This window comes from Etheostoma spectabile, chromosome 8 (genome assembly GCF_008692095.1).
Source record: "Etheostoma spectabile isolate EspeVRDwgs_2016 chromosome 8, UIUC_Espe_1.0, whole genome shotgun sequence".
Classification (NCBI taxonomy): Eukaryota; Metazoa; Chordata; class Actinopteri; order Perciformes; family Percidae; genus Etheostoma; species Etheostoma spectabile.
Window position 1 is genome coordinate 4,000,641 of NC_045740.1, and position 13,818 is coordinate 4,014,458.

Consider the following 13,818-nt stretch of genomic DNA (forward strand, 5'->3'; position numbering starts at 1 on the left):
ATAACCGACTGCTATCTGTTGAGTTTTCCTCACGTTACTCTGTCCTCTGTAACTGTCTCCATCTAGAAACTAAGCTGCGTGGTGGAGGGAACAACTCTGACTGGCTCATGATCCGACAGTGGTTTACAGTGCGGTAGATTAGCTTTGCAAAAAAAAAAGGAGCGTTCTATAAAATGACACATTTAAAAAAAAAAAAAAAACGCTCAATCACGCAAATTTGATTGTGGGAAGTCAAAATAATGATCGTGATTAAAATTTGATTAATTGTGCAGCCCTACACTGCACTGAGATCTAAGAACATGGCAACAGCAGTGATGTAGTCAAGACCACCTTAGTCTATATCCTTGATGTTCCACTTCCGGGATTGGTCCGTTGCCGCCAGATTTTACTCATTTAAACCAAATTTCAGTTGCCTTGGGCTTCCATTGTACTGGCATTTTTAAACTCCACTCGATTAATGAGGACTATGGTTAACCTTTTCTCAGATCTCTGCAAGGTAAGTCCAGACAGCTAGCTAGACTATCTGCCCACTCGGAATTTTCTGTTGCACGACTAAAACAACTTTTAAACGTACACATGTTCCACCAAAACAAGTTCCCTCCGAGCCTTTTTTGCAGTGGCACCGCGGCTTTTCTCTGGTGCTTAGCAAGACGATTGTGATTGGTTTAAAGAAATGCCATTAAACCAGAGCACGTTTAACTCCCATCCTTGGATGCCATATCGAGAAGCCAAACGAGCAAGACTAACCCTAACCCTTCAAAAGTACTACAAAGCTGGGCAACAGTGGTAAAAAGAAGCCAGACAAGGCAGGAAACAGAAGTAGTTGAGCATATAGGTTGTAAACTAACCACAAGGTTAGAAACCTTTATGGAAGAGAAAACAAAGGCAAACTGTAAAGCTATTACTCAAACTGTCTGTTGTAAACACCCATCAGAGTTAACAAACAGCACAAAACACTGGTTGAACTTTGACCTACTGTTCCTATTGTTGTATACATTTTTTCTTTGCATTGAAGGATTAAAACCAATATCTTGAGTGGGTTCACTTGCAGTTTTACGTCTAAAAAAAGCTAATCATCCCAAAGTTTGATTGTTAGAACCAGGGCTGAAACTAATGATGTTTCCATTATTATTCTGTTGACTATTTTTTCAGTGAATCAATCCTTTTGTCTTTGAAATGTCAGAAAATAGTATAAGATGGCTGATACAATTTCCCACAGCTCAAGCTGATTGTTTTCTAAGCTGATCTTGAAATTGCTTGATCTATTCGACCTTCAGTCTAACAACTAAAAATATGCAGTTTACATTAACGTATGACAAAGAAGAACATAAAATTGTTACATTTGAGAAGGAAAGAAAAGTGTTTAATGTATCCCCCAAGTTGGCACTTCCCAACCTACCACCTAAAAAACGTTCGGCAGGAAACCCTAAGAACTATCCTTTAAAATGTCTTTTAAAGCTTTACAATCGAGGACTTTGAGTTTTTTCCTTGTCTACTGTACTGCTGTCTAGTGACTTTAACTGTCTCATTCTTTATCTTTGAATACATGAAACATTTCTACGACAACTGAAGTGTGTCCTTGGTGAAATGAGTCACCAAGTGAAAGGCTCTCAGGTTCCTATCAGTTCCTGAAAGAGATGATGTCATCATCATCATCACCACAAGTGACACAGAACAAGTCTTTCTATCTATGAGACACTTTGTCCCGGCCTGCGGTTGGTGGACTTCGTAATGCCACAGACAGCCGCTTACAGAAGGAGCGTTGATCACTTCTTGTGAAATAGTCTGTGTGTTTCCGCGGCCCACAGAGTGAAATTAGTGGCATTTTCCCTCCAACACCCAAGCTTTTCCCATAGCCCCCGCAGTTGAGCTGCCCGCCACTGGTTTTAGGTCAGCAGGGTGACTGACTGGTGCTCTCACAATAACTCCGGCCAACGTGTGTGATGATAATCCCTTAGTTATGCAAATCTCCCCGCCTAGTGCCGTTTGTGCTGAGGGTGAAAGTAAAGATTGCAGCACAATGTAGGTCAATATCTTGTCCCGATTTCTTCATAATTGGTCAAATGAGCCTGAAATGTTCTGTCAGTAGAGCTCCAGTAGCTGTAAAGTAGTGGCTCTCATCCTGACTTAACGTTGTAAAGATGTGACTGAAGAGACCACCAAAAGCCACACACACAATGGGGGATATGCACACATAAAGTGGTGTATGACATTTTGCCGCCTGTTTGTGAATTAATGCAAACGAGACATAAGGCAGGGATAGGGGGATATTGTTATCTTCTTAGACAGATTAACAATAGTCTGCCTACAGTGAATACACATTACTAGAAAGTGTGTCAGCCCTTTCATAAAGAAAGTAAGAACAAGAGCATCACACAATAAAGCAGGGGTCATTAGCATTGCATTAATATGGCTATCTGCGCAGGCAGCGAAAGTGTGCAGCTGAGGCATGTGTGTTTGGATGTGTGTGTGTGTGTGTGTGTGTCTGGGGATGAGCAGAGGCAAGGGGGGTGGGTGTTGTTGCATGATGGTGAGTTCCCCCTTGACTGAAGCTTTGACCAAGGGGAGAGAGAGGGAGAGAGGAGGAGGGGGAGGGGGGAGTAAGCAGAGGATTTGGGTGGGAATGAGGGTTTCTTTTCTAGTAAAGCAATTGTTTGGCTTGTATAATAAATGGCATGGGATGTAATTGGTGAATCTCCGGGGGCTATCATAATCAGATTGATTCTGACGAAGGGAAATTAGACTAAACAAACTGACTGGTCAGTCAAAACAAAATAGAGTTGTGATATGAATATGAAGGGAACTAAACATGTGGGGAGCAAATCAGCTTAGGACATGAGGGATTTTGTGTAAGACAGCTATTACATCAACACAGGACAAAAACAACTGTCAAATACAACAAATCTATCTATCTATCTATCTATCTATCTATCTATCTATACTTACAACGTGCCATTTCAGAAATATGAAGCCAAGGACAGATCATATCAGGTGCAGAAGACAAGTGACAATGATTTCTCTCAGCATCTTGAAGCAGTGACATTTGACAGTCGCGTTCCGGAAGACGAACACCTGCACCTGCTCTCTCTGATGACCCCAAGCTTGTAGGCTAACACGTAAAATGTGTCTTAATGATTATTTTTGAGGGACTGAGCTTTGCAAACGACCCCCGTGTCTTTGCGCGAGGGGAAGCTGTAGAGAGGACAGTGCTCTCACTGGCAGCCTTAAAACATCCAACTCAAAGCTGCTGCTTCTCTGCCTACAAACTCCTGACAGTGAACAGTAAGCTACACGACACGTGTTTATTATGAATGGTATAATTTAGCTCACCTTATCTCCTCTCTCTGCGCTGCGAAACACGGAGCCTGTTCTGTATCTGCACTCCCCTGCGACACAGCGATACCGTCTGCTGCGTTTATTTACGTGGAGTCCCGTTCAGCGCCGAGCCTCTTCGCACTTGTCTCCTCTGCCTCAGTCACTGGTCCTCCCCTCTCCTCTCTTCCTCTCCTCTCCTCTCCCACCAGTTCCCCAACACACACACACACACACAGGCGGGGGCGCGCAGCAGCACTCCAGGTTGCGCACCGTGGTAAAGTTGGTTTTATATTGGACGTTGGCTATTCGACACGTTCGTAAAAATCTATTATGCAGCTTGCCCTTTTAACCTATTTATGTCAAATCACTTTTGTTGAACTCAGGTAACTCTCTTACACATTGCACAAAGCTTATTTTTTCGAAAAACTCCATCCTTTATATTTTATTAATAATTTTCTTACGTAAAAAAAAAAATGCTAAAAAATCTATTATGCGTTTTTTTTTTAATAAGTGCAATGTGTAAGAGAGTTAGGTGAGTGCACCAAAATTGTTTTGACATGAATAGGTCAAAAGGTCAAGCCGCATAATAGATTTATAGCATTTGTTTAGATACAAAAATTTAAAAAAATAAAAGGATGTTTTTTTGAAAAAATAATAAGCTCTGTGCAATATGTAAGAGAGTTAGCTGAGTTCAACAAATGTGATTTGACATGGATTGGTCAAAAAGGCAAGCTGCATGATGGATTTTTCGAATGTGTCGAACAGCCAACGTTCAATATAAAACCAACTTTACCACGGTGGATTGCGCGCACTGCAGCGCCGCTGCCGATGTATGGTGGCCTCAAGGCACCGAACCATTCTAGCAAATTGTTATCCAAATAGACACGTTCTATTTCCTTTAGGCTTTGCCTAGTACTTTAGCCCCTGACAGGCTCAAAGCCACAGATGGACAACAGCTGGACGAGTTTTAGGATAAAAAAGCCAAAAGTTGTCTCTTAATGCTTGGCAATAGTCATTTTCTGTTATTAAACAGCAGGGAGCTTTTTTCATTTAGCTGCAGCATAATTATTGTTACATTTAAACATTGCAAAAATGCTACAAGCAGGAATAATGTTATAATGTTGTAAAATAATCCCCCAGTCTTAAAAATCATAATCTTATACATTTTCATTAATCTGGCCTGCAAAATGAGAAAGATGAAATGAAAACCATACTCAAATAAAACAAATCCACTGACTGACCATTAGTCCAACAAGAGTACTTTCAGTAGAGTGAACTTCATTCCAGCCGTCCTTCACCTTAATTGGTTGGAGCCATTTGCGTGTCCTGATACACTCCACCAGTTTGTTGAGAGCAGAATCATACAGTGGCCTGTGGAATCAACCAAGACTTGTCTGGATGAGCTCATGTGAATTTAAAAGCAACATCTCCTCTTAGTTCAGTCTGCTGCCAGCCAGCCAGCCATGCTCTCTTCTCTCAGTGCATGTTACACACATGCATTATCTCAGGCTTAGCAGTGGCAGCCATCTGCAGCCATAGAATCAAACACTGAGAGCAAGTGACACAGTTATTACTGTGATAAGCCTGCTTTGGCACGAAGACAAGGTTTCTGGTCTGAGTTGCCATCCAGAGGCTGGTTGACTGAGATTAGTTGAAATTAAGGTTTAGAGATAGATAATCATTTGGAAATAAGCCAAAATGCAGTTCATCATGAGAAGCCTTTTTAAAGTGTCAAACTTACCTTTTTAAAGTGTCAAAAACCTACCCAATACTCATTACTTTCTCTTCACATCTTCTTTATTTATTTGTGAAGTGTTTTCTAAGACATTTCTGCTTTGTTTAACAGTACATCTGGAAATGTGACTGAGAATTAAAAAAGAAAGAGGTTGACATGCAGTCAAGTTCGTATGCTGGTCCTAATTCCCCAGTGTTGATGGAACTCTTACGCATCTGTAGGAAGAGCCACACTAGAAAGTATTGTAATTGTACTTGTCTCTCGTTTTACACCGCCTCCAGATATGTCTGCATACCACTTGAATCTCATTAAAATGTTCTCTTAATTTCCCTCATGCATATTATCCCTAAAATACTCTGAGGGATTTCCACAATTTCAAGGATACAGCACCATGGAGACAAAGAACAGCGCTTGCAAAGTTGCAAAGTGAATCTAGTTGGGTCTTGGTTTTGAAATGGAAAAACCCACCAGAGGTTGTCTCCATGTCTTACTAATGTCAATTATCGTGCCTATTACTGCAGTGGATCCTGGAAGTCCTCTGTTCACTGAGATGAAAAACACACACGGCTTAGCTATTGTGCAGGAGAGACATCATTTGGCCAGTTTTCTTTACTGATTCAGTGTTATTCTGTTTGATTCTTTTTCGAGCAAACTTCACAAACACATGCAGCACCAGCAAGCCAACAATTAAATGACCTGCCTCCCACCAGAGGGGATGATTAATTAACACAGATTCAACACAGATCAGCAGGCTCATAGTCACAACATCAAAACACAGCAGTCAGAAACAACATCACAGAAAGACTTCTAAGAAAGTGTATCTGGCATGTGAAGGTTTATGGGGTTGTCAAAGACAGTAATTCACAATATTATTTCTCCATTTAATCAGTCAGAATTTGATTGCCATCATTTGTTTTTTGTTACTTTTTTCAAAATTGTCGATCAGAATTTGCAACAAAACTCTTCACATCTTATCTCAATATCTGCCGCTTGCTCCAAAACTAATTAGGTGCTAATGAGCTGGGTTGATTTGCTGCAGCTAAATGTGAGGTCTAATTGAGTAGCAGTCACCTCGAGGATAAACACTTACATATCAAACAAAGATGGGAGAACACACTATCTGTCAAAACCTCCCTGAGACATGTTCCCGACATGGACTGGAGAGACATATGTTTACTCGAGAGTCTGCAGGTTTGGCTAAAGGTGCAAAAGAAATCAAATTACTGATGTGATTACTGCTGGGGGACAAGTTCATGAGTCAGATCTGTTCACATCAGAGAGGATGCTTTTCCTCTCTCAGTCTGCGGTGTAATTACATTATGACTTTTCTATATTGCCAGTAAAGGCTCCTCCCGGAGCAGCCTTTACTGCCTAACCGTGTTAACACACACAGGGGGCAAAAGCATGCCATAATTTCACTAAATACAGCCCAGTGACCAGATATGGGCAACCTGTGTTTCAGTTTTCGTCACATGGTGCAATCGTTATTCTTGTGAATCACAGGAAGAGTAGTTTTGTTCATTTCTTTGATTTTTATTGGCAATAATTTTTAAGGTCCTTTATGTTATTTTCAGTATAGAATAGTAGGCTATATAAGTAATGTTTTATTACTCAATTAGCAATGCTTGTATCACAAACCGATGACTTTTGCACATTTTCCTCTCTCCTCACTGACGAGTATGAATCGTTGTCAAATTGATAGGGATTAAGACAGTTTCTTCTGTTGAGGCCACTGTTACCATGACAGTGTTTATATTACACCATTCATTCATAGCCGTTCTTCATCCAATCCTGAGTATGTGTCTTTATCACCACATCTGAGGGTTTAAGATCTTAATTCCTGTGTCAGAATGTGAATTTGATCTGAAAGAAACTATTGGACCAAATGGTAAAGGCGAAAACATGAAGGGCCAACATTATCTACACAAGTCCACAGTGGAACAAACTACTTTAGCGGCTCTCAAATGGAAAACGAACAGCGGTACACTTGATCAACACTTGATACTGAATGGATCTGGAGGAAATATAGTAAACTGAATGGTTGCAGGGCAAAAGGGTATAGACAAAACCAGGGATTTCTCATTTGCTACTTAGACGCATAGAGCTGCCATACCCATGCCTTATTGGTTGAGAGGAGAATTTTCTCTAAACATCTCTCTGGTGAGAAATATTTTAAACCTGCTAGATAAGAAGAAGAATTTTACTGAGGAACAGAAGCACCTCTTGATGCCTGTATGGTGATTGTACCACCATCAGTACTTTTATGTCAGAAAAATTAGTATCACATCAACTACTTCTTTTTTTTCTACTAAACAGACTGATGAACATATAATAGTTTTCAAAGACCCTTAATAAATCTCTGAAAAGAAGCTTTTCATCCAGCAATAATAGTGTTATTCTCAGTTATCTGATACTCCTGGCTGTAAATCCAAATATCTGAATAAACCAAATCAGGATCTATTAAGGTATCATTTTTGATGACAGTATGACATTTTCAACAATTCAGCAAATTCACAAATGTTTGGTATATTAATCTGCAAAGCAAGAGATGTGGTTTTATTACATATTTTGATCTCAATCATCTCACAAGTTATCTTTGTAATTAAATTTAGGATACACCCTTTTTTATTCTATTTAATGTCAAATTCCACCTTGTGCACGTGTTGCTCTTGCCATTTGCTCTGTAATACTTTTCCATTCCAGGTAAAACAATATACTGTATGTGAATGACCTACATCCTGTATTATTCCCCCCCCCTCAGACCACAGTTGATGCAGTTTGTTGTGTCCTCTGCCGTCTGTGCCCATGGATGTGTTTTCATGCGTGTAAGCAGTTGGTGAAGAGCTGTGTCAGTGCATGGTGTTTACGCTGGAGGGAAATGTGATCCATCACAGCAAGGGCTGTTGCCCAGGTGCCTGAGCCATCTCATCCCACCTTCCTCTTTTTTTTTATGACAGGCAGCTCGGGGAAGGGCTTTCCAATTACCTTCACATGAAACATACACTCCTACCTTTTTACAACTTGAGTTACAGAGGAAAAAAAACTGTCTAGATACAGTGTGTTCCTGCACTAGTTTTACAAATCAGAATTTGCTTCTAATCAAGCCAATCACCTTGGAAATTGAGCCCGAAAGGTGTATATCAGTCCAGATCTCTGTTTGGAATGGTGAAACAGTTGTGAGTACAAATTACTAACTTAATATCTGCACGTCTCCTCTTCCTGAGATGATCTACAAGCTGTGAGCAAATCAGCAGGTTTCCTCAGATAACAATCAGCTAATCTTCATATAATTAGGAGGCAAGATGCAGCGAGGTTCAGTGATGGGTTTTAATTAAATACACTCTCAAACAGTCTTTACACAGGTTCAACAGAACAGTGGAATTATATTAATCTGGATAATATCTGTGTCCACTTTGGTGGTCAGGTCCGCTGGGAGTAACCGACACATTGCTGTATCGGTTTTACAGTACTTGCCTTGATTTGTTATGAATATATGTAGTGCATTTGTTAGCTGTACATGTCATTAATACTATTTCAAGTGACAAATGAAAAAGCAGCAATCTTTCTTTTTTAAATCTTCATTTTAAATCAGTCCCTCTGCTATGACCTTTATGTCTCTAATAAACCTTATAGTAGCAGAGTGGGGTCTAACACAGCACTTCAAGGTAGAAAAGGGCTTTTGAGATGAGGCATTGAAGGGAAAGAGAGCACACTGAGGACAGAACAGAAATGTGCATCGCCTGTGGGGAATCTATAAAACCAAACAATCAAGCACACAATGATAAAAGTGTTTGAAACAAGTGGACTTAAAATACTCTGGGTCTAAAACAACTGAAAGGTGCATCCTTATGACAGCGAGCCTCTATTTGGATTCTTGTATATCTCTTATTCATCTACTCATATCTACTCATCAATTTAGGTACTTTAGAATTAAATATTGGTGAATCTTTGCAACAAACTTCTTTGCAGTGTTTTACTAGATATTTACTTATAAATATAACATGCATTTACAAACATGCAATACTGTAAAAAAATGGTTAAAAAGGTGTGTCAATGTTACTATGACCAGGATACAAATCAACAGTTGACTAGTTGATGAATTGTAAAAGGTGCAAATGTTTGTCATTATATCAGAGATTTTACCTGATTTTGTGTTTAAATTGACCTTGATTAGACTGTTTATAAAAAGGATTTTCTTCTGTCATTACTTGACATGGGTGTTTTATAGTGCTTAGGTTAATAAATACTGCATTTCAATAACACGTATATCTATCTACATGTTTTCTTTGAAAGCATAAACACACAGGTTTTGAGGATATATAGTTCCTTTAAAAAGGAAACTAATTAGTTAAAAAGTGCTCACTTGGTAAATCAGTCTGTGACTGGCTACTGTAGAACTTTACAGTATTCTGCTTTTTGCTTTTTTTTCTCTATTTCTTTTTTAAAGGAATAGTTTGACATTTGAGGAAATATGTTTATTTGCTTTCTTGACAGTTAGCGTATGGTATCAATGGTATGGTATGTCATCTTATATGGTTAAATGGTAAAAACGTAGCCAGACCCTGCAGCTGGTAAGCGTAGCTTTGCACAAAGTCTGCAAATGGGAAACAGCTAGGGAGTGTTACTTTTGAACAGAGCCAGGCTAGCCATTTCCCTGTTTTCAGTCTTTATGCTTATCGAAGCTAACCGCCGGCTAACTATCTTCATATTTACCGTACAGAATTACATGGTCTTGATCTTTTAATCTAACTTTAGTAAAGAAAGCAACTAAGCCTATTACCCAAAATGCTTTTCTTTTAAGTGTACAAGTTGCATTTGCTGGCAAGCTGACAGTGAATCCCTATTAAAGGTCCCATGACATGGTGCTCTTTGGATGCTTTTATATAGACCTTAGTGGTCCCCTAATACTAAATATGAAGTCTCTTTCCCTAAATTCAGCTTGATGCAGAATTACAGCCACTAGAGCCAGTCCCACAATGATCTTTCCTTAGTATGTGGCATTTCTAATTCTGTAGCTTTTGAGGAGGAGGGGGGGTTGGGGGTGTGGCCTTGACCAACTGCCACTTTGCTTGTTTGAAAGCCATGATGTCTCTCTCTTTGAGTGGGCAAAGCAGAGAAAGGGGAGGTAATCCTGCCCCTTATGACTTCATAAAGAGCAAGATTACAGATTGGCCCATCTGAAATTTCCATTTCTCAAAAGGCAGAGCAGGGTACCCTGGGCTCGGTTTACACCTACCACCATTTCTAGCCACTGGGGGAACATAGGCAGGCTGGGGGAACTCATATTAAAAAACCTCATAAAGTGAAATGTTCATGCCATGGGACCTTTCAGGGAGTTCCCAAACCCAGAGCTACAATACAGGCCAAGAAGGAAACAACTATGACACACAATCCAAGGCAATTTAGAATTAAGGACGTGTTTCAATGTGAGGTAAAGGTGGCCTGTGTGTGATCTAGAGCTTATAGGACTTAAAGGACATGTTATACATGTTAGCTCTGAGCCTGGCCCAATCTGCCAGCCTCTGGACGGAGCTTTTCTCTCGGGTGAGGATGTGAGCGACCTTCTTCAGCTTCTCCTCGTTTCTCTCCAGATAACGGATACCCTCAGCCTGCAGCAAGTTGAGCTTCTCGTGCCGGTTCTCATCGATGGCGATATCTTCGCTCATGAAGGGGTTGAAGCGGAAATAAGTGCCGGGAGGGAGGAAGGCGTCAAGCATGGCGTGAACCTCTGGAGGGAGGAAGAGAGGTCAAGTGAGGCCGCACCGAAAACAAACATGACATTTTACATAAAGACTAAAATCATAAACACACAATTAACTTCCTAATAGTCTCAATATGTACACACATTTTCTTACTGTGTTAAGATTGAAAAAGGTTGTGCAAAGTCAAAACTTATCTGTCAGTGCTGTGACAGCATGACATGTGTTACAGAATAAATGTGTGAGAGTGTGAGGTAATACCAAGTGAAAATGTCTGGCTTGTCCTATATGGTTGTATTCAAATGCTATGTCTGACAGGATTAAATAAACAACACGCAAATGCATATACAAACAGGCAGCAAGTAGCAATGATTAAATAAATCTAAATCCAAAAAGGTGACAAAGGTTGTTTTTGTCTCTGTTCCCACAGTAGTTTAGCAGTCCAGGAGTCCACACATAGGTTAAATCAAAACTAGCTGCTTTTGAGCAAAACTCTACGAGGAGTATTTAATTTCAAGGTTAAATGGAAAGTATAATTGACTTTTATCTTTTGCATTTTTCTAACCAGACAATGGGCCTACTGTATAGCATTTTTAAAAGTTTTACACTGGAGTAAAGATAAGTTACAAAATTCCTGGTCATGGTTTATTCTCTAGAGATTAAATAGGTTTTTCTATGCCATTCATTTTTATTTTTATTTTGTAGATACAAGCTTAATTCAGAGAGCATTCAGAGAGCCTATCACTGATCTGCAGCTACTATGCCCATTATAAGTAACTTTTCTTTTTCTTTTCTTTCCTTTACAACATTAACTATGGTCAATGGCAGGCAGCTCCATGATTATCAGCAAAACATGTTTGGTACTAATTGTTTAAAATTTGATTTTCTCCCCACCCTATCACAGGGAAAACGTACAAACTCCACAGAAGTGCCCAAGTCGGCCAATGGGGCCCAACCCTCATGCTGTGAGGAGACATTGCAAACAGCTGCACCACCGTGGCGCCCCTAAACCATAACATTAAAAGGCTTAATTATAAAACAAACAATATGATAATTATTGTACATCTGGCAACACTGATTTTAATTGACATGACTAGCCGCTGCACAAGGCCAAAAATTGTCGAGAACTCAACATGTTTTTCTTTGGTTGTTTGGCAATAACAAAATTTGAGACTTCTGGGAAGTCAACTAACTAAGACGTCAACATGGGCAGGTCTAAACTGCAGCTCCAACTCATGGAGAATCTTATTAGTGCACTGCTAAACATGACTGAGCGAGTTTGTGAGCGAGTAAAAGCTAGTTCCATCAGCAGCTTTGTTTATGTCTAAGACCCCATTAGATCAGCCTTATCTGTCTACAACAACAATCCGAGCACTACTGATACTCCTAAACAAAGCAGGAGGCTTGTGTATACTGAGACAGGAGGGAAGCGTTTGAGAAAAAAAAAATGAAATATGTGATAAACACTCCTGCTTATCTACTGTTTCTAAATGACAAAGCCTGTTGTTGAGCTGGGGAGTAAAGCTTAATCCCAAATACAGAAGGAACAAGTGCAGAGAAGCATCTAGGTCACCCACTGCACCACTGCAGCAGCAACGGGGGGCGAGGAAAGGATTTAGGCACAGCAGAGGTGCCCACGTCCAGAGGTGATAAGGAGACAGAAGAGGTTGCCACTACAGAGGGCCATAATGGGACGTATCCAGAACAAAGTCAACCTGCAGTGCAGCATTTTCTGTACTTGTGACATCAAAGCAAATTCTTTTCCTCACATATGATAGAGAAACAAAGGGCATAGCGCATTCAAGTCTCTGACTATGGTGTGTATTCATTTAATCTTCAACAAAATTATTCTTAGACAAAATAAATAAAGGAACTAAATCACATTGCAACATTGCAATTAGGTTGGCTTATCCCTGTTGGTTAGTTTTAATGTTTCAACCATTGTTCCTCTTTGTTGATCTTTTGTTGCTCGTCTGTTTTCACCACGTGGTGTCTTGATTTCTGGGACATTTTAAGAAGTGTTTCCACATTTTGGACAAAAAAAAAATAATCAGATGTTTTTGACATTGTGTCGGTGGTCTTGTGTTGCTTTGAAAGCTCCCTTTTAGAGTGCCTGATCTCTTTTATAGTTTATCAAATTCAATATTTTTGCTGTAATTTACATTCAGGAATAATAATGTTATTTCAGATCACAAAAGATATTATATAACTTGGTGGAGTGGGCTGTATTCTTTCGCTCAAGGGTAGTTCTACTCAACATAGGGTCAATTTCAGTAAATATGACAGAAAGTTAGTTTTATAAGTATTACCAACTGCACCTTTAAGTCATTTTTCAAAAATATTTTGTGTACTGTAGAGCTACTTTAAAAACAAACATGTAATATTAGAAAGCGATAAAGTAAACCAAGATGCTTTTAGATTGCATATGGTTGCACATTTACAGTTCAACAAATCTGTGGAACTCAACTTAAAATTATTTCATGCACCTTTAACCTTTAGCATAGTGATGTTCACTTACCCTCAGTGTCTGTGGCGCTGCTGATGACATTGGTGAGTTTGGTTTTGAGGCTCGTGTAGGTGGTGCTGTTCTTGCCAGGAGATTCAAAGCGGCCCGTACCGAGTGAGACCACACACTCCAGGGGCGTGTTGGGCCATAAACACTTACACTCATGGATAGCCAGTGCTGTGGGGTTGTTAATCAGCAGACCCCCGTCCTGTAGACAAAACAGAAGAAATGCCTTGTTAGAGAATTAACTTACACGCTGTCAATGGTTTTTTTATGCCAAGACCACAGTCAGCAAAACCAATTTATTGGCATTTAAAACCTTTCATGGATTTTAAAAGTCAATAGATTAAATTTATGAAGAACATCTGACAAAACAAAAAATAACAGATCTATGTGCAGTTCCATAGCCGCTTGTAAGTCTACTTAGCACAAAAGCTAAATTTGTGTTGTTTTACTCCTCTTTGCTCATAGTTTCAGGCAGACAAGCTTTGATATCGAACAAACACCCGAGAGTGCTTCGGATCCATAGTCTACCCAAGGCCATATGAGAGAAGGGGGGGGGG

At 39.8% G+C, this 13,818-nt stretch overlaps 2 protein-coding genes across 19 annotated transcripts in view; both read right to left on the reverse strand.

The window, feature by feature from the left end:
- The window catches only part of LOC116693900 (neuronal cell adhesion molecule), an 81,266-nt gene extending 77,721 nt beyond the window's left edge, over nucleotides 1–3,545 (reverse strand). For 12 of the 17 annotated variants that reach the window (XM_032523180.1, XM_032523176.1, XM_032523172.1 and 9 more), the window contains exon 1: nucleotides 3,331–3,545. The gene's annotated coding sequence lies outside the window, so the exon portion shown is untranslated. The remainder of the gene's footprint in view (nucleotides 1–3,330) is intronic. The other 5 variants (XM_032523187.1, XM_032523182.1, XM_032523186.1 and 2 more) reach the window with 1 other exon arrangement.
- A 6,124-nt stretch (nucleotides 3,546–9,669) lies between these two features.
- Nucleotides 9,670–13,818, reverse strand: part of LOC116694187 (calcium-independent phospholipase A2-gamma) — a 21,109-nt gene continuing 16,960 nt past the window's right edge. The window contains exons 9-10 of one of the 2 annotated variants that reach the window (XM_032523735.1): nucleotides 13,268–13,463; nucleotides 9,670–10,778 (exon numbers count right to left, since the gene is read on the reverse strand). In XM_032523735.1, coding sequence (XP_032379626.1) covers nucleotides 10,504–10,778; nucleotides 13,268–13,463 — 471 coding nt within the window. In that variant the 3' untranslated portion in view covers nucleotides 9,670–10,503. The remainder of the gene's footprint in view (nucleotides 10,779–13,267; nucleotides 13,464–13,818) is intronic. The other variant, XM_032523736.1, reaches the window with a different exon arrangement.